This window comes from Melozone crissalis, unplaced genomic scaffold, assembly GCF_028551555.1.
Source record: "Melozone crissalis strain CALT ecotype California unplaced genomic scaffold, PUWL_Pcris_2 ptg000057l_1, whole genome shotgun sequence".
Lineage (NCBI taxonomy): Eukaryota > Metazoa > Chordata > Aves > Passeriformes > Passerellidae > Melozone > Melozone crissalis.
Genome location: NW_026535835.1, coordinates 4,821,776 through 4,847,960, shown reverse-complemented (window position 1 = coordinate 4,847,960; position 26,185 = coordinate 4,821,776). Strand labels below are relative to the sequence as shown.

The window sequence follows — 26,185 nt, the reverse complement described above, 5'->3', positions numbered from 1 at the left end:
ACACTATTTTATAACTTTGTCCTTTCTTGACCACACACTGGACAGTATTTTTAGACAGTTAACAGCTGTTGTGGTGAAGTACAGAGTAGCAGTTAATGATAAACTCAGTTAAATGAAACAAGCTTGAGTCTATCTGGCAATTCATCCAGGAGAAGGAAGCAACATGGGATCCTGCCACAATGATGTAAAATGTATTCAAACAAACATAGGTTTGGGTGGGAAGGGACCTCCCAAGGTGATCCAGGCCACCCCCTGCCATGGGAGGAACACCTTCCACTATCCCAGGGTGCTCCAAGCCCTGTCCAACCTGGCCTTGGACACTTCCAGGGATGGGGCAGCCACAGCTGCTCTGGGCAACCTGAGAATTCATTTTTCTGGCCTAATACCAAGTACATGTTGTTCAACTTTGCCTTGCAGCTGATGTCAAAGCATATTTAAACTGGCTGTACTTGTTATCATGTTTTAGATATAATACAAGACCTCACTAAGCACTCAAATATTTTACTGGCAATTAAACTTACACAGGATAGGAAGAATCTCCTGAACAGCTGCCTGAAGTGTCACACCAGAAGCCTGAAGATACAGTTGGAGGTTTTATAGTTCAGCAGGGCAGCATAGCATCTATTATTCAGTTATTTTAGGTCAGGTTTTCTGTTGTGGATAGCTTTAGGAGAGCTGGGTAACAGATTATTTCTGTACTAGTCCAGCACAAGACAAGAGTGGAGTTAGAATTTTCTCCTTATACACACATATGCCTGTTTCCCAGTTTAGTATTGACAGGATAAGAAGAATTGACAAGACACTAACCCTTAATGTTCTTACACATATCACATACACACCTACAGTTTCCTAATAAATCCTGCTTAAGAGAACTGGCATCTGGCAAATGGATTGCATGTAAAGCCACAAAAGGATAAAACAGAACTGGCTTGTGGAACAGCTGTTACCACAAACTAATGCAGTAACAAAACCAGCATGGTTTGAACTCTCCCAGCTTACCTGTTCTGCAGCTCCTGGTTCCCTCTTCAAAATTGCTTCAGCTGCTTTATTGTTTTTGTATGTCATGGCACAAGCAAAGGGAGTCATTCCTTGCCTGTCACGTACATTCAGCTTAATATCTGGATGTGAAATCATCAGCTGAATGATAACATTATGTTGGTTGCTAATGGCAACATGGATTGGAGTTCTTCCTTCTGCATCCTAGAAGGAAACCAGAAAGTTTGTTAAATATAGACTCAGTAGTACAGAAATCCTTCCCTAACTCTGAAGGGTCAAGTGTAGTTTAGTCCTGTCACCTACCCAGCTTCCTTGAGCATGGGACACCAAACAGCTGCAGGGCAGGCTCAAACCCAGTGTAAGAAAAGCAAATTGAGATTTGTTTCTCCCAACAGGCTGACCTCAATCCTGTGCTATACAGCCTTTTAAATAGCTCACCACAACATCTCCCATTTAGTCAGTCATTTTGGGGGCAGAGATTAGCATGCAAATTTAATAGCAAAGTCAGCTGAGGTGTTTAAACATTTGTCTGCATCAAGCAGCAGTTTACAGCCAAGGCTGCTTTGTGACTGTGTTCTGTAATTCATTTTAATGTCACTTTCAACAGCATCGGGACCTAAAAATGTTATCCATTCATTTCTTTTGTTGTTATTTATAAAGCTTCTGTTTAAGGATTACTGTGTAATCAAAAATGAAGTGTAACTCATACTTACATCGCCTCAGTTTACTAAATAACAGAAGACATTTCCCAAACATACTAACAAAGCAGAGTATTCTGGGGTTTTACACTGTAGCTGGTTTAATTATTAATTACAGCTGTGCTCCTGCCTTTAACTCACACTAGGGACAGGACACACTGTATCCCCCTGTTCCAGGAGAAAACCAACATTGCAGTAAGTTTTCTGTATCATTTTTCCTCAGCACAGCTTCCTGAATTAACCACCACATGGGCAGATAAGCACCAGGTGTGGTAAAAAGGGACAGGAGAGAAAGCAGAGCTGCATCCAGTCATTGCCATGGCTCAGCTCTAAGAGCAAGATTCTCTTTTCTCTATCATGCAAAATACACAGGTGAGAGAAAAGTTTGTTTTCAGTACTTTGGGGGAAAAGAATTTACTTTTAAAATTTACTTTTAAAACTTGTGCATGATTTGTCCACATACCTGAGCATTGACATTGGCACCAAACTCCAGAAGGCACTGGATCACCTCCTCCAGTCCCCAGCAGGCTGCCAAGTGCAGGGGTGTCTGTCCATCATGGGCTTCCTCATCTCCTTCCCCATTTGGGCCTGGCTTTCTGGGACTATTCACATCACACCCACTACAACACACACAGTGCCGTCAATTCATTATGTTTAATCCAGATTTAAACTGCTTCAATAAAGGTCACAGAAAAGATTCCAAGAGCTGACACAGCAACTGCTGACACATTCTACAAAAGCACAAGTTCCTGGTTTTGGTTTGATTCTTGTCATCAAGAACATGATGCTATTACAGATAACAGAATGTGTCCTTTGGATTGGTCAGAATTCCCTGAGTGTCACCCACCCAGCAAAAGCCTAAAGAAGCACATAGTTGTTACTGATTTAAGAGAGCATTCAATTAATTTATGCCAGGAACACCCCACATGCATGTTAGAGCTTTGTGTTTGGGAAGGGCTCTGACCTGCGGATCAGGAAACAAGCAATCTGCTCACTGTTCTCATCAATGGCTCTGTGCAGAAGGGTTTGTGAGCAGCCACTGGGTCCTGACCCCCAACACGTGGCATCACAGCCATGCCTGACCTGGAAAGAGAAGCCCAATGACACAATGAAGGGTTTTTTCAACTAGCTCCAACTATAGTCCCTGACTAATGCTTCTGGAACATTATCCTCTAGAGGTAAAACTTGACTTGTCTTGTCTATTCTTGTGACAGTCACTGAATTTCAGGAAGCTATATTAAAGTCTTCCAGATCAATACTTTATTAGTTTACTGTGTAATCCTTAATTAGGTGGTATTTACTAACAATTCAAATATTTGTCCATACACTTTGATAGACAGATCTAAAGCAGGTTGGATTAGTTACCTCATTTTCAGCAATGACAGGCACCTACAGTAAATCAAGCAGCAGCAGCAGACTTTGAAGGTCTGGCCCAGTTCCCTGCTTGCTCAGACATTCAGCTAAACAGAGAGAGGTTTTTTCCAGGAACTCTATTGCTAATATTTGTATTCTTCAACTAGAGAACTACGTACTTGAGCAATGCGGCACTTAAGACTTGTTCTACTCCACTTGACAAACTATTGACAAGGTTTAAAGATGAGTAGTTAAGAGTGTTGACTCCATGGAAAAGTGTTGACCAGCACAGTCAAGAACAGCTACAAAATGTATTTCTCATGCCACTAGCAGAGTTTTTAACCAGTTGTCTCTAGCAGACAATTGGACAAAGCTTCCAAGTAACTTCCTTATGAAAAAGACACAAGGAGGTCTACTTGTGTATCCTAGGAAATCTGTTGTATCACCCATGCCTGAAAGTAAACAGTCTTTAAAGTAAATATGAGCATTTAAAGGCCTTCTTGGTTCAATGTTAAGATGCAATAAAAAGCACATACACTAAAGCATAAAATGAGTATTCAATTTTATTCAGAAAGCTGATAATTACACAAGTTGTGTATGCTACAGACTGACCTAAGTAGATCCTTACTCCATCCAGATCAGGAATCCAGACAGCAGGATATATATAGAATATATTTTCTTATTAAAGTGGCTGCCAGATATTTGGTCATGCACACTACAGTATTTATAAGATTCCTGCAGTAAAGAGGAATTTCTGGTGAAGAAAAGACCTCCAGAAATTAGTCATATTGGACTAGCCTGTTCTTTTCATGCATTGAGTTTGCTTTTGCTGCTGAAGCCTTTTGCTGCTAGGAAGATGAACAAAAGTGAGACTAAAGCCACCTGACTCTTACCAGAGTTGATGCAATGTCTTCCAGGTTGTTTTCCAAGGCAAGCCACAAGGGAGGATTTCCTTTCTCATCAGGCACAGACATGTCTGCTCCCCTGGTACAAATGGCATCCACCACAAGTGGGAGCTGGTTTTGGATGGCCAGCTGCAGGGCTGTCTGTCCATCCTGGGTCCTGCAGCAGGGACACTTCCAAGTGTTACAGATGCATTATAAAGTTCAGCAACAGCACTTAATTGGCATAGCCAAGAATTAACTCCTCTTGTATGTATTTTTGCATCACAAACACACCGTGTATTTCATCACAGCTCTCTAGTCTACCTTTCTCTCCCCTTCAATTTTACCAAGTGATTGATTTCTACAGTTGGAAAAACAAGTTAGTGTTCTTAGCTCAGAGACATTCAATTCCTTCAATGCAGCCATTATTTGAACAGAGTTCTTTCTGAGCCAGCCTGCTGCCACAGAAGCAAACAGCTTTGTCTCCAACGTGGCAACACTTCAAGCAACAGTCAAATACCAACTGTTAGAAAGTTGAAGTCAGAACAGCAGCTTTAGGCAGTTTGTACCCATGACATTCATTACAGTACAGCTTGCCAAATTTAACAGACAGCCTGTCAGTCATGTAAGCAGACAAATGTTCTGTTAAGTCTAATGTAAGTTGTCTAGGAGACACTGAGGAGGAAAGATTATCAGACTCCTGTTGCTGGATCAGTATCTAATTATTTTAGATGGTAGCAAACATGCAGCTCTAACAAGCTGGCAAATGGATGAGACAATAGAAGTTCAGTGCCTCTAGGCCTGTCTCTAGGACTTCAGTCTGCCACAGAGGAAGCTGTTTTACCTAGAATTAAGTGGCACCTCCTTCTGCAGCCTCAAGAGGAGGTACTGACCAATGGGGCTAACACATGTAATCCCTCAGCCATAACCAGTGCCACAAAACAGTGCCAAAATAAAACTATGTGTAAATCAGATCTGAAACAAATCTCAAGCCATTGTACAAAGGCAGCCAGCACCTGCTCCTAGATACATACACAAGTGAGAGTTGTGTCAGTTAGGACCTTACCTGACATTTATATCTGCCTGGTGTTCCAGCAGGAAGAGGGCACTCTTACTGTCCTGTCTCTGGATTGCCATGTGCAGGAGTGTCTGTCCATCTGACATGGTGTCATTGATGGATGCCCCAGATCCCAGCAGCTGGGCTGCTATTGTGTGCATGCCTGAACAGAAAAAGCTCATTAGTATTTCACCTTCAGTTCTATAAAACAGACACTCTGAGACTAATAGAATCAAGTTCATGTGCACAAACAATATGATTAATAGTTTTCATCTAATATGGAAACTACCAGTGGGTTCACAGAGGAAGAATTCCACTAAAGTGCAAGTACAGTCCTGGGCAGAAGCTGCAAGACTAGAAATCTTTCACTAAGTCATATGTGAACACTAATTTTAAAATATGAAGAACCATCTAAAGCTCTCATTGACAACTCCTCCCCAGCAGCACAAGCCAGAACATGAACACACAGCAGCTGTTTTATCTTTAAGAAAATCTTGTTCCCATTGTAGCTTCACATCCTGAAGGCACATACCTGTCCAAAGAGCCAACCCCAGCACAGTCTGGTCTCTTGAGTCCTTCAGACTAAAGTCAGGAATGATTTGCAAGTTGTTGGTAGCATGAAGAGCATTAGCTACAAGAAAGCACAAGGAATTAGGGTATTCTTGTACTTGACCTGCAGTCACACACTGAAAGCTGCAGCAGCAATGCCACAGTTTGTACTAAGCTGTTCCTTTAGCAGTCAGTGTGTAAGATCTGAGCAAAGCACCTTCAGTTTCCCTGATGTGACGCTGCCTAGGATTCAGATCATATTGCCACTACTGACTGATCTTAATACATATACCAAGGAAAAAATCAATTTTCTAGCTAAGAGGTTTAACCTTTCTAGCTGCAATTCCAAATAGGGTGGTATATACAAGGCTGTGAGAATGAAGAGTGGAGGCTCCACAATATGGTGCAGCCTGGGATGGGCAATATTTACCCCAGCTCACCTACTGGGATGGGCCATATTTACCTGGGAAGGGCAATATTTACCCCAGTTTACCTACTTCCTTGTAAATCCCAGTTGTGGTAGGAGACAAAACTGGCCTTGCTTCAGCTGTCAAATTCCCTTCCTGATGCTAGAAAGCTGATTAGTAGCATTTAATGAACTCATCTGGTGGTATTTGAGCACTCAAGTCTTAACTCTACAATAATATCAGCATTGCTCTGTATAAAATCCTCTAGGAGTTGAGGGAGGCAGCAATCTCACCACAGAAAAATGTCTTTATCCAAAATTGATTCCAGCATCCACCTGAAGCAAATGCTTTGAAGCTATCTCAGCTGTAACAGAACCCAAGACTAACTGCTCAAGTCCATTACCTACAGTGGAGAATTTACAAACAGACAAAATAATTTTCTTGTTTTAACAAGCAGATGATTTAAGACTAGTTAGCCAGTCTTATTAATTGCTACACTTAAACACTGCTTACAGGAAGATCTGCTTTCTTAGTAGCTTGTCAGAACAGCTTGGATGCCATCCTGACACACCAATTCACTGCAGCATCAAGTCAGGACACCCACCTTTTTGTTCTAGGATGACTGACACCACATCTGGGTGGTTGTAAGCAATAGCCATGTGAAGGGGAGTTTGCAGATGAACATTCTCTGCTGATGGAGGAGCAGGTGCATCCTTCTGCCCAGGCACTGCTTCTGCTGTCTGGATGTTGGGATTGGCTCCTTGCTGCAGGAGCTCTGCTGTCAGGTTTGCCAGGCCATGCCTGCAGGCTGTGTGCAGTGGGGTTTCTCCCTTTAATAAACAAGGTGCTGGGTTAACAGCTTGAGACATGAAGAGAAGCAGCTTTTAAACTCTTAAAATTAAACTATTAAAACTACAAGAGCTGGTGTGAAGAGTTTCACCCCTAGCAGCTGAAGCTCGTTAGGAGCTCCAAACTACATGAGTTAGCTTTTACTAAGGATTTTATTACACCAGGCACTGCAGTGAGTGCTAAAAGCATGTTAACAATTGGTGATTCTGCAAGAACAGTGCCACAAGAATGCAAGTGGTCACTAGTAAATACCTGAAAACATGCAGAGGTTCACAAAGTGCTCCAACTTGCTTTAAGCTATGGTTTAACCATAAGAGATCTCTGCTATCTTATTTTTGAAGAGAAGTAAGGAAACTTTCAGACTAAGTTTCTGCTTTTACCCATTTGTTTTGGTGGTTGACTTTTGCTCCATGAGTTGCTAGGAAGAGAGAAGCTGCCTCATTTCCTGCACCAGCTGCTCTCTGAAGCAAGCAGTTTCCTAAAGAAAAACCATGAACACTGTTATTCCAACCACACTTTGATACTAAAGTGTGCTAACACCTTCCCCACTACACTTTGAAGTCAACAAGGAAAACCCTTGCTATTAGGTTGGTAGTAGCCCCCTTCCAATTGTCACATGCACTTCCATTTAGTGATTACACATCTTGAAATTGTAAAGGATTTAAGAACCTGGCAATGAGTCCAGATTTTCTGTCACTTTCTGCAAGTCCATCTCAGCTTGTCAGTGCAGCAGCTCTGGGTAAAGCAACTACCACCTGGCATTTATTATGGAGCAATTGCTGCTGAAACCTCATGCAGCTCCTCCAAGTGCACTCAGCATTAAGCAATTAACACACAAGCCTTCCACCTACAATGAAATACAAACCTCTGGTTTACCTGTTACTGTGTCTGGAGCATCTGTATTGCTGCCTCGCTGGATCAACCTTGCTGCAAAACTGTTCTCATCAAAGGAGGTTCCATTCACAACAGGGGCATCCTCAAAAGGGTTCACAGACTGATCAGAGGACACAGTGATATACTGCACTGCAAGCCACAGAGCTGTGCTGCCTTCATGATCCTTCAGCTCCAAGTCTAGTCTAAAAATAAGAATTAGTGTCCCCCAATTTATACCTTAAAAAGTGGTTCCCAAACACAGCTCAAGTTCCAAGTGTCCGAACAGCCATATTAACTCACACCTCTCTGACAACTTTTGCTTGCCAAGAAGCTACTGTAGCTCCAGTTACTTCAGAGAATTTATGAATACTCTGAAACAACCACAGCACCTTTCAGTGACTACCAGATTCAAGCTCATTGCTCCTAGGGAAGTGTAGAATCCCTGATAGATTAGGCTCCCACTAAGTGTAACAAAGAAGCAAATTCCCTTGAGTAAGCCATGTACAAGAACTGCAAATTCAGCTGCAATGAAACTGAGTCAAATGAAGTCTCCTGCTTCACCATCCTAAGAAGTCACCTCTAAGCAGAACCCAAGTTGAACTCAAGAATATACTGATATTTCAAGAGTGTTATTACTCCTTTCAGCTCCACTACAAATCAACCTTCACCTCTGGAATTATTTCAGCCTCTTTATAAAACACAGAGATGCAGTTTGCTGCTTCTTTACAGTAGGGTAAAAACTTACATGGCTTCTGATATGGTTTTAACATCTCATTTATGCAAAGCCTTTACACTTTTGCATCCCAAATTCTTACTAGTCTTATTATAAGGCAAAAAGGCACAGAGGGGTTGTAAAACCAGTTTTTACATCTTCACTGTCCAAGGTAATCTTGGTGCATTTAACATTCATGTGACACTTACTGCTTGCACTGCAGGAGCTGGCTGAACACAGGCTCATTCCTGACCACAATGGACACGTGCAAGGGGGTCCTGCAATTGGAGCAGAGAAAAGTTACAGCAGGAATGAGTGAGACACTGCAGACTTCAGCCCCAGCCACCAACATGTCCCTAGAGAACTACAGGCTTTCATCTCTGCTTAAAGGAGAAGGGTACAAGCATTTCTTAAAAGAAAGACAAATCTAAACTTTTAGAGAACATGACTCCAATTAATTTGGTAGTAAGGAACTCATTAATGTAAGAAGTAACTTTAAAGGAAGAAGCACAACAGCTTCACCTATCAGAATCGTGCAGCTGATACATTCCAAGTCTTCTATATTATTTTATAAACTTGCTTGCCAGCCTAACCTAACCTGTGAAAAAACTTACAGGCCCTACACTTCAGAAAACACACTGTAGAAACTGGCATTTTTTTGAGAACATTTTGGTTTCCCTGACAGCTTCAGGTATATTATTTGTCATCCTAGTTAGCTTTTACCATTCAGTGACTCAATAAAGGCAATTTAGCTGTATTCTATGTGTTCTAACACTATCAACTCACCCCAGCTTTCTGTAGCTGGGCTATGTTTAATTTGCCATGCCAAGGTACCACTCAGCCTGCACAGTTTTCTTTGAGTGCTACCAACAGGTCTCAAATTGGGTAAATGAGCTCTTGCTTCCAGCATCAGCTGTACTTTGCTGAAAGACCTGAACAGGTTCTTAGCAGGTTGCATCTGATCTCCACAGCATTCTGTGGAGCAGACTGTCTGCAGCACTACATTTCCCCAGTATTTACCTGCCTTTGCTGTCCTGCATGTTTGGATTGGCTCCTGCCTGCAGGAGGGCCTGTGCAATCTGTGCCATCTCTGCCATGACATCTGGGGAGTGCTTCTTGGGGCTGTAGGATGCCACAAGGTGCAGAGGAGTCTCCTGGTCTCCCAGTGTAGCAGCATTCACACGGGCACCATTTTTAATGAGAAAGTTTGCAGCAAATTTATCTCCTTTTGTGAAACAAAACAAGGTTATTAATGGATATATGTAGCCTGTATATTTTATACTCCAGGAAACAGGTGCACATGACTTCATGCCATACATTCATTCCAACACAATTTCTGCTCCTAGAATGCCTCAGCAACAGGCAACTTCAAAAATGCTTTACAGCAAAGTCAAGATTAAAATATTTCACAACAAGCCCTTGGAAAAAGTGATTTGCTCACAGGTTATCATGACTCAAGTTCTCACACCAGCTTACTGTTATAGAGATACTGACTTTGGTCATTCCTCTATTGAGATATATCCATTGTTGCTTTAATCAAACATTGGGCAAACTAAAGACACAAATATTTTTGTAACAACAGGTACTATTCCAAGGCACTAGTCAAAAGTTTCCAGTTCAAGTCAGTCTGTTGAGTGTTACTACATAAACAAGTAATAACACTGCCTTTGCTCTGGGAAAATCAGGGCCTTGTATATATACAGGGTAAGGGCTTTAGCAGTGCAGACCCTCCATGCACAGCATTCCCAAGAACTCCTTCTTGACTAGACCCACTTCAACACATGAAACCGTGAACTTGAAACACCAATGCAAAGAACAACTTCAGGAAAATACTAGCTGCCCCTGCTTCAAAGGCTACTTTGCACAGACATATTCACATATTCACATTTTGCTTGGCCTGAGTGCAAGATCAGAGAACAAAGAACAGTGTTTCAATCTATAGTGCTGGATTATCTCTGCCAACAAAAACAAAAGTCCCATTTTCTGATTTCCATATCAGACATTCCTCCACTTTTCAGTGAACATAAGTAGTAAGAATCATGTGGCAAGTGCAGACAGTTTGCTTTAGCTCCACTTCCAGAACATGTGATTGTTAACTGTGATTAATTCACTGAAGCTGTGGTTACTGAAAAGCAAGTGTTCATTCCCAGAGCTCCAGCTCAGACTGAAAGCAGACATTAGAACTAGAGACAAATGCCAGCAGTAAGAATGAAGAGCAGCCTGCTGGAAATCCAGTGTTTCATAGGGCTGCAGCCATCACACACTGACCTATGCCTACAGTGTCTCCTACTCCTGCAGCTGAAGTCTCACTCACAGGATCAGGTGCCAGCATTACCCTGTTCAGACATGTAGAAGATTAATTCAAATTTTGTGAGCTTAAAATACAGCTCCCAACTTCTTCCTTTACTTCTAGGGGTCTGAGACAGTTTGGTGCTAGAAATAAACTTTCTGGAACAGAGCTGCCAAAGACACTGCAGAAATAAGGAGCAGCACAAGGTGTTTGCTGCAGATTTGTACCACACTTTGACCACAGGCCAAGATGCTGCTGATCCAAACCCTTCAGAGTCCTGTGGCCATGGCAACCAGAACCGGCTGTGCTCCAGTTCTCATAAGATGCATTTTCCACTCTAAGGTGGAGAACAGCTCAATATAATCATGTAGTTGTACTCAGATTCTACTCTGATAACTGCACTGGAGCTTTGAAAATATTCAGGCTGAGCAGAGGTACCTCCATTTGCTCCTCATCTTCTTCCAGTCAGATTTTCCTCTTCTGAAACTGCTGTGCAGCAGTGAGAACCCTCACTGTTAACCATATCTCTAAGAGGCACATGCTGCATTCAACCCAAGTCCAGGAAAAGACTTCATCTTTGTGACCCTTATGTTGTGGTGCTCAATTCAACTATTTGTCAGAAAGAATACTGTTAAATTAGAATATTCCCTGTCTGCCTGTATTTCTCCTCTTAGCAGGCAATGTTGTACTAGATTGCACCTGGATATCACACAGCATAAGTTTCCCCAGCCAGCAGACTGGTTCTCAGATCTCAAATATTCATCTGTTTGCTTTTATGCCTAAAAAAAGCAAAACAAACAAAAGCACAACAGGACAAAGTTCATATTTCACTACAATTTTCTAACTGCAATGTCAACTACAACATGACACACAAGTTAACTTTGAAATATATATTCCACACTGGGAACAACTGGAAGTTAACAAAGCTTCACATCCCATCTACTTACCTCTCTGGATGGCTTTATGGAGCAGACTCCAGCCTCTCTTGTCTGCCCTATCCACATCAGCCTTGTAGTTGACCAGTGTAGTTGCAATACTCTCCAGTCTTTGGGCCAGGGCTAGATCCAGAGCAAGATCTCCATTGTGATCCAATTCATTGAGCTTCCCAGGAAGCTACAACACAAACACAGCCAAGTGCCGTTAAAAGTGTTTGAGTAATTATTCCCTGCACTTTACTGAGGGACAATTTATTTGCTATTTGTTTGAAGTTTTCATCCAAACAGAACAAACAGCTGTTACTTCAGCTTTCAACAGAAAAGTTGTTCAGGAAATGATTCTTACTGAACTGCCAAGAAGCAGCAGAGTTGTCTATTATAACCACTCAGCTTTAAATGGGCAGAGCAATATCAGGTAATGGCTTTTATTAGATATATTCTGTTGCATGCAAGATGTTTTAAGCATTATGAATCACTACTAAATTATGTAGCTACTGCTAGATAGATCTCCATTACAGACACAGAAGTAGCTGTGGCAATGCTAAACATGCAAATAAGAATTAGTGACAAAAATCACAAACAAGGTTCAGACTGGAACTTAGGAACTGGTTATTTGAAACATCAAATTCTAGACAGATCAAGTCAGTCTCATTATACCTGAGAATCCATTTCAATAAGGTACAAAAAGACTACATCTTCTCTCTCCACTTTAATGGCCTTATGCAGGGGGTATTCTGTCTTGGACTTGAACATTTTATACAACAGCTGAGCACTCATGCTGCTGAAGTCTTCTTTCCTCAAGTCATCCTAGGAGCAGTTCAGAAAGAGAAGGGTAAGCAACACTCCTGTTTTATTTATGGACAAGGCATTGCACAATGCAATTCTCAAGTTCACAAAACAAGTTCAGTTAAAAGTTCAATTTTGATAACATTTTGGCAAGAACAATCCCAGATAGTCTGTTAAGATTAGGAAGAAACAATCAGGAAGTTTCAAATCTTGCACTTGAGTTTCAAGATCAGTTGGTTAAATTATTATTTCTTTTTGTCTGCAGACATGGAAAAGCAGCATTTTAATGCTACTATGGTAGATTAACACTTAGTCTTTAAAATAATCCTCTACTAACTTATTCTTAACACTGACAAAAAGTCCTACAACTATTGAAGACTGATTCATAAAATTACAAACAAAAGTAAGCAGAGGCTTAGGAATGAAAATATCTTAGGTCTGAGCTAGTACTCATTTGACTAAACAGAAGCAACTTCATTTCCAGATAGAGGTAAGCATCAAAAGTTAGGAGTCAAGAAGAAAGTCAAGAGTTAAAACTGCTGACCCACAGGTTCACATATAATAATCTTTTTTATGAATTAACATATTAAAACACTTCCCTCTGCTTAGAATTAGCCAAGGAAAGAAACCTCCACATCTAGAGCATGCATTTTAGATTTGGAATAAGCTAAAGTCCCCCTCAAGTCTACTGTTGACAAGTCTTATTTTAAAGGCTAATTCATTACTCAGTTAATCAAACTTTCCTCAATATAAGAGATCAGAGCAAGTGAAACTTCCAAGTTGGTTGCAAGACTGGCTGCCTCTCTCTCCATTACAGAAGATAAATTGCCCTGGCTTCCATGAACTATTTTTAGAAGTAAAAGCAGGCCTGGGATTTGTGATCTGTATAGACAGAGACCAACTATGGACGAACTTATAAACACTTTGAAGCCCAGATTTGATAAACAACCCTCTTGTTTATCAGGAGACAGTCCCTTGTATCTTCTTCATGTTTAGGAAACTGAGACACTTTGTACAGTGAAGTATTTCCAACCAACAGAACAAGTCTTTGGGCAGAAGTTACTCTTCCCCACCAAGACATTCTCAACATAACTGACCAGATGTTAGACAGTGTGGTAAGGGAAGCAAAATCCTACCAGTGAGTTTCTATAATGGGCAAACATTTCTCATCTTGCTTCCCCCTGTGCCAGGACTCACCCAGTGGCTAGCAATGATCTCAGCACAGTAGTTGAGGAGGGTGCTGGCACTGAGCTCCTCAGCAGTCTGGTAGAAACGGATGCAGTTCCTGACATTAACCAGTGACATCACTCCTTTTTCACATCTGTCAAAACAGGAAAGCCAGTGGTCAGTAATCAAAAAGCTTTACTTAATTACTGTCCCATGCTGTAACAGAGTCCTAACACTGTTTTTCATAGATGCTGGTAGAATATGGCATCATCTTGCTTTACTAGAAGGCTGAACTGCATAAACATACTTTCATCAGCAGCCCTAGAAGACATCTCCCCAAAGAACAGACTTCTATCAGAGAGATAGCCAAGGTCCCATGATAACACCATACTGCAGGATCTGCAAGCACAGATCCACCCCAGCTCTCCCAAGGGCACAAACTGCAGTTCATTCACTGCCATGAAGTAGGGAGATGTACTACAGTGACCACGAGCAGGGGCTGTTGAGGTTGGACATCAGGAAAAATGTCTCACTGCAAGGGTAGTCAGGCACTGGCACAGCTGCCTGGGGCAGGGTGGAGTCACCACCCCTGCAGGATTTAACAGATGTGGCACTGGGGATATGGTTAATGATGGACTTGGCAGTGCTGGGCTGTTGGCCACTCTATCTTAGTGGTCTCCTTCAGCCTAAACAATTCCATTATTCACTGATTCTGCACCTACAAAACCATCTCATAATTATGAATGGCATCTACACATGGAGCTGTCACTGGACTGCTGGCTAGAGAAGTGCTAAGTTCACAGTCCAACATAAGGGCAGCTTTCAGGCTGGTACAAGGCTTGAAGCAGTTTTAGCCTTGGCCTTACAGATTTCAACTCCTCTGGTCAGAACACTTGACAGCAATTTAGTTGCTTCACATTGAAGGCACACAAATCACAGCTTATGAATGTCATGTACTGCTACAGACATCCCTTGGGCAAAGGATTATTCTATCAAAGGCTACTTTGACTAAATTGAAGGCTTTGAAGTTGTACACAACTTGAGGAGGTTTCAATTTGTGCATTCAGGCTTCTCACTAACTCTAAATGGTTTAGAACACCCTAAAGAGTTCAAGATAACAACCTAGCCCCTAGTGCCACAGTGTAATCACAGTCTCAGGCTGGGAAAGCACCACACTGCTACAGTAACCCTATTTCTGAAGAAAGGTTGCACAAGATGCACAGAAGTTACAAAAATTTCACCTGTGCCACTTTAATACTGCAAACTAATTGCCATTGATTCTTCCTAGCTTTCTCTAACAATTCCTTTCTTGCAACCCTCCTGAACCTGATGCTATCCTACTGATCTCTCAACACCAGATTAGAGTTATTAGTTTGGCTGGGAGAAGAACTGAAAAATAAACACAAAACCTATGAGAAGTCTGCTACAGTTTAACTCTAGTGCAATGCTTCATTTTCCCTGATAAACTGTATTATATGTACATGCTGTATTATTAAAAGCTCAAGACTTTGAAAAAGCATAATTTTATCCTATTGCCAGCAGCTATCATCTTATTTCTGTTCAAACAAGGTTTAAGAGTTCAAGTATATTTACTAAGACTCACCTTTCCCTAAGCAGCTGGAGCTGAAATTTATTAGCTAATTTCATGAGCTCTGTCAAAAAGATATCATCTTCTCTCAGCTCAAGTTCATCTGTGTAGATCCACCTCAGCATTGCCATGGTTACCTCTGGGTCAGCATCTGCTACAGGGAGCAACAGGATTAATAAAATACTCAAAAACAATCACCTATCCTAGTAATTGCTATTCCTTTCACTTCTAAAAGTCCCAGCTACCATAAAAAGAAACAGATAGTCTTGTTTTGAAACTGTACTTTGTTCAAAATGTCAAAATGAGTGAAATTGGTCAGAAGTTGAGTAACAGTGCTGGCACCAAGCAGGAAAATAATCTTACACTGCAACACTGTGCAGAATGCAGGGAGCACTGTAACATCTACCAATGCTACATATTTAGGGGTCCTTGTAAAGTCCTTGGTCCCTCACATATGGCCTAAGGCACATCCACACCCGAAAAGAACAAAGCCCTTTTTAATTTAACAGCCACATGTTATGAACTGCTGCACTCCAACAAAGGTACTCACACCTTGTTACACTGGTAGTAACTACAAAGCACTTCCAACTGCTGGTAGCCATTTCTAGGAGAAGTGCAAAAAAGCCAGTTTAAGGAGCTGGTTAGATTTCAGGTCCTTACAAGACTGATCACAAACTGATGTTTTTACACAGTGGAAAAACCAGAAAATCACACCATGTGACACTGCACAAACCCAGTGGCCAAGGATCTTTGTCACTCACTCACAATTAAAATGACAATCCATTTTACAAGGATGTAGATAGAAAAACTTCAGAAGATCAGATCAACCACAACAGAAATACCATTAATTTTAAAAATTAACCTTAGTCCTTTGAGTTGCTTTGTTCTTTAAAAAAATATTTTGAATTAAAAACCTTAAAGAACCTGAAATACCCATCCTAAAACATCTCCTTTAGATGCTGGGCTGGCCCAGATTATCTGCAGAGTAGTAGAAGTACTTGGCATGCAGACTGCCTCTCAGGAATCACAAGGTTTTAGTAAGACAAGTATTTTTTGCCAAACTCAAAGCAATCAGAAAGCCTCCTTGAGATGTGCTATCAGCTCTGCCTTGGCAGAGGTAAGAGTGCATTTTCTCCTTCTCAATAAGAGAACATGTGTTCATCTCTTTCTACTCTTTTAAAGATTAGAAAATTCTACAGATTACATGAACTCTAAAAGTGCTCAATCTCAAATGCTGCCTGCATTCTGAAGATAAGATTCAGGCACTCTTAGCCTGCAAATTCTTACCTTAAGAAAACAATTTGCAGGGAGCAGCTTGTATCTTCCTCCAGCTACTTCATAAGCTAATCCTTGTGCCATTTATCAATCTTTTTAAAAAATCAATAATGCAATTTTACAGTGGAAAGTATCATTTACTAACACATATTTAAGCAGTGTTTGCATTGTTAAACATGTGAGACTGCAGTTATATTTGAGATTCTCAGACTAGCTTAGAGGTGGAGCTAGAAATGCTTTGGACTGCCACTTGTAATGACACTACAATTAACATAAGAGCTTTTTAGTAATTATTTTTGTTAGCACAGCACTCAGTTTCAAAACTCCTTGGCATCTGTTCTCTTGTGGCTGCAGAAGGATCCACCAATGGTGTTGCAAGGAAACCTGTGATGTCCCATAAAAGCAGCTTGCTGTGACTTGCTACTTTCCAGTTTGTCTGCACTTAGAATTCACTGTAAGATTAAGTGCAGAACGTGAAGCCAATGCTTAATATTCAATTCAATGCTTAATATTAAATATACTTAATATTCACCATGCCAGTCAGCAGGCCTGCTTAACTTCATACCTGGTTTTATTGCTCACAAATTAATTGTATAAGGCTCTCCTACACTGTTAAGTACAGAAAAGCCTTTTGAGAGGTTCAATGTGTAGAAGCAATGCCCAGTGTAAGTACATGCAAGAAACAGCTACAACAGAACAAAACACTCATGTAGAAGATGATCTGTTAGAAAACTTCTCTTCCTCACCTGTTCTACAAAGGTATCAAAGTGCCAAAGCAAACAATTTCAGTAACACATCAGTACTTGCATTCACTTCCCACACACACTGTGTTAACAAGCAGCAAGGTATTTCCATGACACGCTTCAGAGAAATTATGCACACTACCTCAAAAAGCCCTGTCCTTCCTCAAAAAGGAAGAAGTCAAGCTCCTCCATATAGATTTGTTTTTCATTATGTTTAGTTGACTCTAGAAAAGACAAACAGGCCACCAATCTCAACCCCTGTTTGTTAAAGAGAAAGAAGGCAGGTTATTGATTTCACTACCACTAGCACCCACTTCACAAGCTCACCACCACTCCAGAGAGAGAGCTCGGTTATCAACAGATCAAGCACCACTTTTAGTGCACAGCAGGAGGCTGGAAGGCACTTAAGTAACCTTCTCCCAAGAGGCCCTTTCACAAGTCACCCTAAAGCCAACAGAGGCATCACATTACTCGGCAGTGACTGACCTGACAGATCCAGCTCCTCTGTTGAGGCGAGGTTGGCAAGGCTCCACGAATCGCTGCGCGCCGCCAGGACAAATTTGTGAGCACGGATGTGCTTGTCCCCAACCTTTATCTTCAGATCACTGAGAGGAGAAAAAACCACAAAAACCTATTATGCAGACTTCTCCTGCACTTAGGTATGTATAGATTCTCCATGGTATCTATATCTGGGTATCCACATTCAGGTTCAAGTTGTTTGAGACATTAAAACACAACTGGTTAAGCAGAACATGTTGTCAAATGACAATTCATATTTTTCTAGGGAGAAATGCAATGAGTCATTCATATTTCAAGTGCTTGGTTGGTTTGGCTTTTTAAACCATTTCAGAATAAACAGCAAGAGAATTATTGTAGAAGTTAGGAAAAGCCAACAATCTTGAAGTTAAATATTTATGTCACAGTGTCCATAGCAATACTGTCAGCTGAGCACCAATGCTTTCAGGCAAGACCAGCAAGAGAACAATGCTGTTTGACAGGAGGCTGAGTGCAAGGCAGAATCCCCAGCTCCCAGGAGACCAGCTGTCAGGAACATCCATTTCATCCTGACCCTTTACACCAGCTAATCCACTTGCCCTGCTCATTTGGAAATCCCATGGCCTGCAAATGTTCAGACTGTGCAGGTGTGCTTTCCAGACCATTTTCCAAATCAAAGCACTGCTACAAACTACAGCACACAGAGATGTTACTTAATGAAACCTGCACTGGGACCTGCTACCTTTCTCATTCTGTGACATGAAGGCCCTTTGAGACAAGCATTCAATGCCTTTAAAGCTAAGGAGATGGACAGAAATAAAGTGTTCCAACTCTTCTGACATATACTACCTAACAAATCTTTTATCCACCAGGCTATAGAAAGTTCTTGCAGGGCACAGAGCCTTTTCTCAGGGAGGCTCATGAAGAGATACGGGTGCAAGGAAATCTTAACTAAAATAGATTTTCCCTTACATGACTAAACTCCTTTGCTATATTGGCTTTGCTTTCAGTAACAGCAAAGAAATTGACAAATATCGTCATAATATCAGAAATTAATCAGCTCAGGGATCTAGAATATGGAAGGGATCCTTAGTGTGCCTAGGGAAAAGAAACTATTAACCATAATTTTGTGTTGAGATTCAAAAATAGAGTGTATCATTAAGTCACATACATCACTAATACAACCAGACAAACAAAATTATTCAGGCTTCTTCATACACAACAGGAATACAGCACTGAAAATGTTTTAAGACAAAGCCTTTCAAGAAAGGAACAGTTTTTCCAGACACATTGTGTAATTAATCTATCAACTGAGCATGGTTCAGTTCAAAACTCCTTCTCTTCAAAGTGAGCTGTGCTGCTGACAGTGATTGTGGTTGGTTTTCTCTGAACTTGTCTGAGATGAACTTCTGCTTAGAGCTCTCCATTCAAGAACTGGATTCAGTATGCCACGACCTTAGCGTGCTCCTCCATCTACAGCTGCAACTCAGGACTCTATTCACACCTGGCAGCAAAGAACTTTCCTTGTGTAAGACCAGCACCCTGTGCAGTCAATAAAACCAAAGATTCCTGTAATTCCCTGACCCAGGGGGGCTCCTCACCTGTACTGCTCCTGCTGGTAGAGCTCAGCCACAATGGCCAGCAGGCGGCTGATGAAGGTGTCGCTGGCATTGTCCTGGTTGGCCTCCACAGCCAGGACGTTGCACCTCCTTTCTGTATCCACGAGTTTCTTCTGCAGCTTCACGTACTCCTGGCGGAGGAGCAGCAGGTGCTTTTCCAGCTTGGCCACCTCCTCTGCAAGGCACACAGTGTTACTACAGGGCTGAGACATACACAACTCTGTTTGGCATCTGAGGGTATCTTCACATCTTGTTTAATTACAACACTCCAAGGAGAGTGCCTCCTCTTCCAAAGCATCTCACCCCCACTATTAAACCTTCTATTTTGTATCATTTTCATAAACACATTGAAAAATCATAACACAGTGATAAAAGCCACTTACAAAGAAAGTTCTGAATTCTGTTTGATCAGAAATGCCATAAAGTTCCTAAAGCCATGGAGTCCATTTCTGGGGGAATTACAGCGGGGCAGAGGACTAAGTCTTTGCTTCTTACTCATTTTTTTCAGCCTAGTTAAGATGCTGTTTGAATTTTCAGCTGATACTTAAACCAGAAATAAGCATTAGAACAGCTGCTAAAGCACCATATCTACCTCAAAGTATTTAACTGACCTGTTTAGAACACCTCAACCTGTCAGCTAAGAAACTCCCCAAAAAATGGCCAGAGTGCAAAACAGATTATCCCCAGAATCCACGTGCTAAAGGCCAGTTAAAAGTACATAAAACCACTTCTTGCTGGCACACACACTCCTCCACTGGAGGCACTCCACTGGTGAGGCATCACAAATGGAGTCAAGTCCATATTGGCTATTTCAGTTCAGGATCAGCAAAGCAACAGCACCTGGGAATCTGATCCTTTAACAGGTATTTCCATCCCATTGCAGAAGCCACTTTTCCCCCACACTTAACTGGTCACTCCACAACATGCTGGGGTAAATCAACCCAGGCCACTCCTATGAAAAACCTCTACACCTCACTGCTGGAAGGAAACATCTGTACAAGTATTTAAAACCAATCCAACTTCTGAGTGCTAATTTATGGATTAGTTGCAAAAACTGTATGTTTGCTATCAATCACAGGGCTTCATTATCTTCCCCCTATCATTAAGTTGATTTTTCAAGTAAGGCCAAATCCCAAACTGGTCCTAAAATAAGAGGGGGCAGGGAGGATAAATTTGGACACTAACCAGTGACTTTAGGTGGGAAAGTTCCTACAAGATTACTCCCTACTAGCCAGGAATTCATATTTCAAAGACTTTTCCAAAATATTTACTAAACATCCCTAGTACAAACAAGGGCAAACTGAGCTCTGTTGATCAGTGTTTTCTTCTTGCTCCTGCAGAAAAGTTCAACAGTGCAGCTGACCTTGGCCTTGCTCTGACTCAGGTGCCCAGGGCAGAGCATCAGTCTGTGGCAGCCAGAGCACCTTGTTCAGCCTGTCCTCCACAGAGCCTGCAGCAAATGCTGCCTCTGAACTCTCTTAACTTAACTATTGTAATGGATAAACAAAAGGCAACACATCCCATTTTATTTGTCAGCTAATACATAAGCAAGTTTGGTAGGTACTTCCTTCAACAGCCTTTTTGTTTACTTCATCCTTCAAAATTTCAGAGCTACCACCTCCTTTGGGATACATTTTTCTTTCTACTGAAATATACTCTGATTTCAGAATTGTGCCATCAGCACCCCACCAAGCCTCAAGGAGGGTTTGAAATCCTGCTGTGGTCAGTGTTTCTGTGTGAGGATGAATGCAGTTTTGGTGTTCCCAGAACTAGAAGGACACGTCCCTTGAGCAACTACTCCTTCCTCATTTCTCCATAAGGATGGTGTTGGGGCACAAAGCAAGTCCTGCTGTTAGAGCAGGAGTCTGACAGGAGCCCAGAGTAAATAACACTGAGAACTGCACCGAAAATCAGTGTATGAACAGCACCACTGTTCATCCAGTCAGTTTTTAGATGGCATACAAACTCAAATGCTAGGAATAGGAAGCTGCCTATGAAGCTCATTGCATGCACCACCCTACAGAAATCCTGCATCTTCCAGCCAAACCATGGGAATGCAAAGGTGGGAATAAAGAATTGATACCACCATAAATACTGTCATTTTCACTAGCTCCAAATTAGCCTGAGATCACTAGGATACAATGCAGAATTACCATAAACCCCCAAAGAGCAGCAGCTGAAGCTTTGTGCATGACCAACAATCCAGCTGGTCACTGCTGCTTTCAGGGCAATCCCAGCCAATCCCCACTAGCAGTGAAAGTCCCTCAAAGAACCAAAGCTTTGAGAACTCACTCTTGCTTTCAGACTGACACCAGATGCTTCCTGCAAACTCAGTGAGAAGGACTGAAAGCTATTTATTACTGTACCAATTACAAGAACTGTAAAATAAAGAGTTTCTCTTATTCTACATGACAACTTGCTTACATGTTGCCGTAGCTAGACTTGAGGACAGTATTTGATCCTACAGCACATTTCAAATGCACATTCAAGAGAGTTCTCAAGGTCCAGTTAATCAACATTTGCAGCACAAGAGCAAAGGCTCAGTTTTCCCTGTGAACTGCTCACTTAAGGAGTGAACAAATAAAAGGCACAATTACTGCAGGCACACACACACATTTAATGATGGTCTTTGCCTCAAGGCACTGAAAGGCCAGGCTGAGTCAGATACCAGTAAAGCTCTGGCTAAACACCAACCCCGATGCCCCAGTGAGGAGGATTCCCAGGTTCAGCAGAGCAGAAAACACAAAATGCTTCTTCTGAGCCAGGTAAATAAGAGTAGCTTTTGCTAACAGCTTTCTGGCAGGCTGATCAGCATCTCATGAACTGGCAGAAGTTTATATTCCATATCAAAGGCTTTGAAGAGGATTTCAGGAAAGGTTACTGTCATCTTCTTGCACGAGAATGCACAGAAGTACTCGGGAGCAAATAGGTGAATGCAAATGGGGAGGCAAAAGCCAACGAGGAGACAGACAGCAGATATCAAAAGTTAGAGGGAGGCTCCAGTGGAACCCATCACACAGCCCATTCCACCATCAAAAGCAGTCCCAGAAGCCATACACACAAACTTTGTTTCCTGACAAAGTGGATCTGAGTGAAATATTTCAGAAAACCGAATTATTTCCTTATCCCTTCCACTGCTCCACACTCAGACTCTTATCTCCCCAAGGATGTACAAGAACTGCTTTCTGCTTCCTCCTCACTTCTGCTTATTTTTTATCTTTACCACCCCAAAGCTCTACAGCTACTGCTTCTTTACACTGAAGCATCAATCCAACAATTCTTACCCATGCCTGCATGCAAGTCTCCTGTATTAGCAGTGCAGAACCCAGAAATTACACACTAAGATATTCAATCAATCTGCAGGTAGCAATTGCAATAAATCTGATGCAGGATTTTTCTAGACAGAGGCAACACTTCCTTATGAGAGGAAGCATTTGGCTTCTGAGCTAATAACCACAATTTGACAAGCTCCCTTCCTAAATAAGCTTTCACTTTACAGCTGACTCACGTGCAGCTCTTAACCAGAGAAGTGTGGCTGCAGGTAGGGACAAAATGAGCCCCTGTTCCAACACAACCTAAGGAGCAGAGAAGGGTGAAAACCCCAGCTTGTTATTCCAGTTCACACAGGATCATTCATTGGTCATGTGCTTTATTCAGTCAAAAGATCAGAGAATTACTTAAGGCAGGGAAGAATCTCTGAGAAGTACAGCTTGTCTGAAACAGGGCTTGCTTCTATCAGCTGCAGGTTAATTCTGCAAAGGAGGACCCTGAGCCAGAGCCTCACATCCTTGAGGGTCTCTTTGGAGAAACCTTCACTACCTGAAGCCAACTAAAGCCTTCCAGAACAGGGTCACCAAGGCTTCAAAGCAAGCACAAGAGACTGGTCAGCTAAATATTGAAGGAATGGTATTTCAGCACACAAGAAGTCAGGCATTCCTCTAAGGACTTATCAAACCAGCTTGACTACAGCATCCTCTCAGCTGATGCACGCCTGTCCAGCAGCATCTGCTCCATCTTAGCCAATATTCTACAAGTGTTCCTAAATTTCACCACTGTCCAAGAGCTGCACTTCAAGAGTTGAAAGCTCTGCATTCACGACTTTAACTTCATTTCCTTCGTAACTTGGAGCATTTTAGCTCCGTTTGCACACCCCGTTTCCTCCAAAAAAAAAGAGGAAGCTTGCCTTGCAGAGACGAGCAGAACTGCAAAAATCCAAGCGGGTTTTTTTTCCCCTAAAATCCTTTTATGTTACATTAATTTGAATGGTGCGATTGCCAGCCTCCAAGCAAAACAGCAGCACTCCAGGAGCCCTGCAAATCTCACCTGAGCCTGACAAAAGGGCTCCGGCACCAGTGACCGGAGGCTGCAGCACCGGCGGTGCCCAGGGAAAACCGGGATGAGCCCCGGGATGAGCCCTAAGACACGGACAGGAGCCCCCCTGTCCCACCGCCTGCGGGGAGGGCTCGGCGGGACCTCCCTGCCAGCTCCCGCCGCCCCCGGCCACCCCAAGCGCCCTCCCGTGAGGCGAAGTCGCCCGCGCCAGCCGGCCCCGCCCGGGGGTGCCCGCCAGCGGCCCCCGCCATCTCCCGCTCACCTCGGGGGCGGCCCGCCCCACCCGCCGCGGGCAAGGCCGAGCCCGTCCCGCACGGGATAGCGGCGGGAGCCTCACGCTGCGGTGCCCCGGGAGCGGCGGAGGGCCCCGGCTGCCGCGGCCCCCGGCCCCGCCCGGCCCCTCACCCGGGCTCCCCCCCTCACCTTCCGCCATGTTGGCTCCGGCGCCGCAGCTCTCGCGAGAGCCGCCGCCCGCCCCACCGCCACAGCGCGGCGTTCTCGCGAGAGCAGCGCAATAGCGCCGCCACCGGCCGCGCTGCTGGGACGGTCCCGCCTTCTCCCGTTATCCCGCCTTCTCCTCGTTATCTCGCCTCGTTATCCCGCCTTCCCCCGTTATCCCGCCTTCCCCGAGCCATCCCTCCTTCCCCGAGCTGTCTCGCCTTCTCCGGCTTCTCCGCATTATCCCACCTCCTCCCGCTTTATCCCGCCTTCTCGGAGTTATCCCGCCTCCTCCCGCGTTATCCTTCCTTGTCCCGCACTATCCCTCCTTCACCCGCCTTCTCCCGCTTTCCTCCCCGCTCCTCCGGCGGCACGGGCACGGCGCAGCCCCGGGACCGCGGCGGGAGCGGAGCGCGGCCGGGTGGAGCCGCCCCGGGATGCGCTTCCCGCTTGCAGGAGGCGCCCGGTGATCCCGGCCGGAGCGCCGGGCTGGCGGGGAACGGCGAGGCGGCGGCTGGCACGGCTGGGGAACTGGAAAATACCGCCCAGCACCGGGGAAATCGCCTCCGCTCACCCGCCCCAGGAGCGCCGGCCCGGGCCCCTAAAGCGCCTCCGGCCCGGCCACGGCTGCAGGAGCCACGGCGAGAGGGTTCGGTTCGGGCACGGGGGCTCCTCGCCGCTTCAGGTCCGGCTTTTGTTTCGGAGCCAGCAATCCCGGACACTGAATCTGTGCCCCCGGACACGGGATTGGTGCCCGGTGCGTGAATGGTTGCACTCGACCGGTAACGGGATCATTTTCCCAGCCACGCGTACAACGCAGCTGCCCCCTCGGGTGTTGTTGTTGTTGAACATCGCTCCTGCTTAGATGCAACAGAAATGCCAAATACTTCATGCTGGTCCGACAGCAAACTTGTTGCTTGCTTTGAGGAGCAACTTTAAGTTAAACGTTTGAAGACTTTATGCACAGTATAAGACTTTATGCACAGTATTGTTTTACAGGTGTAATTTTTTCTGGACTCCACCATGCAGTGACCTTTGAAAAGTTGCTCTGCATCCCATTTACTCTGGTGTTGGATGAAACAGCACATCCAGAGCTGGGCCCATGAAGGCCATACAGAGTAGTTCTAGACATCCCATGGAACAACCCATCTCATTTTGCACCGCTGTGTATGACTCTGCTGTATAGCAAATTACCCAACTGCTCATGGTGCTATTGATCCTCTGGAGGAACTGTGAGGAAGCAAATTATTGCTTCCTGATCAGACTGAGTTTAATTTCACAGTAACAGCAGGGATCAGATTTCAAACCACTGCTATGTTTTGCATCAAGGGAATTGTAATTTCCTCTGGGGATTTGCCTGGGCAGGAAGCTGTTGCAGGAGTCTCTCTAAACCCCAACCAGCTTCTGATTTGGTTTAGAATCCCTCGTGTTACTGCTCTGTGTGCAGTGATGGCACTGCACCAAGAACAGGGCACCAGATGGTACAGACAGTGGAGTCCACCCCACATTGGCCTCCCAAAGCCCAAAATACATTTCTAATCACTTCAGAATTCATGTGCTCTGCTTATTGATCACCTAGTTCCAAGAAGTGTTTTCAGGCACTGCAGCAGAAGGAATTTTAGAGTGACAGTTGACAATCCTTCTGAGTTTTAGGGATCCTTTCTGGTGCAGCAGGGAGAAACTGAAAAAGGGAATTAAGATGGCCACACGAGTTAGACAGTCATCAGTATGTGATGCTTTTCCTTTTCCCCCAGTGATGCAGATATATCTGGAATGCAGGGCAAATGCTCTGTGTTGGGGCAAAAATCAGCTCAAACCCTCAGCCAGGGTAACAAGCCCCTGGAGAACCTACAGTGATAACTGAGCACCCTGCACAAACCAAACCAGGTACAAAGTCTTGCTACAAGAAAAACTGAGGAATGCTGGTTTATCTCCTTGTTCACCAAAAATCCTCACACTACTTGTCAATCCTGCAGCTCCTCAGTGCTGTTCCCACCTGGTTTTATCACTAACAGCTTTCCACCAGTGCCCCTTTCAGTGTGGGGCAGGAACAAGGAGCCAAGTGTGATCACAGAAAAGTGAAATAAGCCATTTCCTCGCCTGCCAAAGGCTTCCTACAACCTGGACACTTGGCAGCAG

General features: G+C 43.5%; 1 protein-coding gene across 2 annotated transcripts in view; it reads right to left on the bottom strand.

The window, feature by feature from the left end:
• ANKFY1 (ankyrin repeat and FYVE domain containing 1) overlaps positions 1-24,158 on the bottom strand; it is a 29,743-nt gene extending 5,585 nt beyond the window's left edge. The window contains exons 1-18 of one of the 2 annotated variants that reach the window (XM_054287303.1): positions 24,032-24,158; positions 19,259-19,451; positions 17,649-17,767; positions 15,160-15,298; positions 13,587-13,710; positions 12,261-12,410; positions 11,616-11,781; positions 9,399-9,603; positions 8,588-8,656; positions 7,670-7,869; positions 7,174-7,271; positions 6,549-6,774; positions 5,521-5,619; positions 4,998-5,151; positions 3,941-4,109; positions 2,659-2,777; positions 2,158-2,314; positions 1,000-1,200 (exon numbers count right to left, since the gene is read on the bottom strand). In XM_054287303.1, the coding sequence (XP_054143278.1) occupies positions 1,000-1,200; positions 2,158-2,314; positions 2,659-2,777; positions 3,941-4,109; positions 4,998-5,151; positions 5,521-5,619; positions 6,549-6,774; positions 7,174-7,271; positions 7,670-7,869; positions 8,588-8,656; positions 9,399-9,603; positions 11,616-11,781; positions 12,261-12,410; positions 13,587-13,710; positions 15,160-15,298; positions 17,649-17,767; positions 19,259-19,451; positions 24,032-24,041 (2,598 nt within the window). In that variant the 5' untranslated portion in view covers positions 24,042-24,158. The remainder of the gene's footprint in view (positions 1-999; positions 1,201-2,157; positions 2,315-2,658; positions 2,778-3,940; positions 4,110-4,997; positions 5,152-5,520; positions 5,620-6,548; positions 6,775-7,173; positions 7,272-7,669; positions 7,870-8,587; positions 8,657-9,398; positions 9,604-11,615; positions 11,782-12,260; positions 12,411-13,586; positions 13,711-15,159; positions 15,299-17,648; positions 17,768-19,258; positions 19,452-24,031) is intronic. The other variant, XM_054287304.1, reaches the window with a different exon arrangement.
• Positions 24,159-26,185: the final 2,027 nt, after the last annotated feature.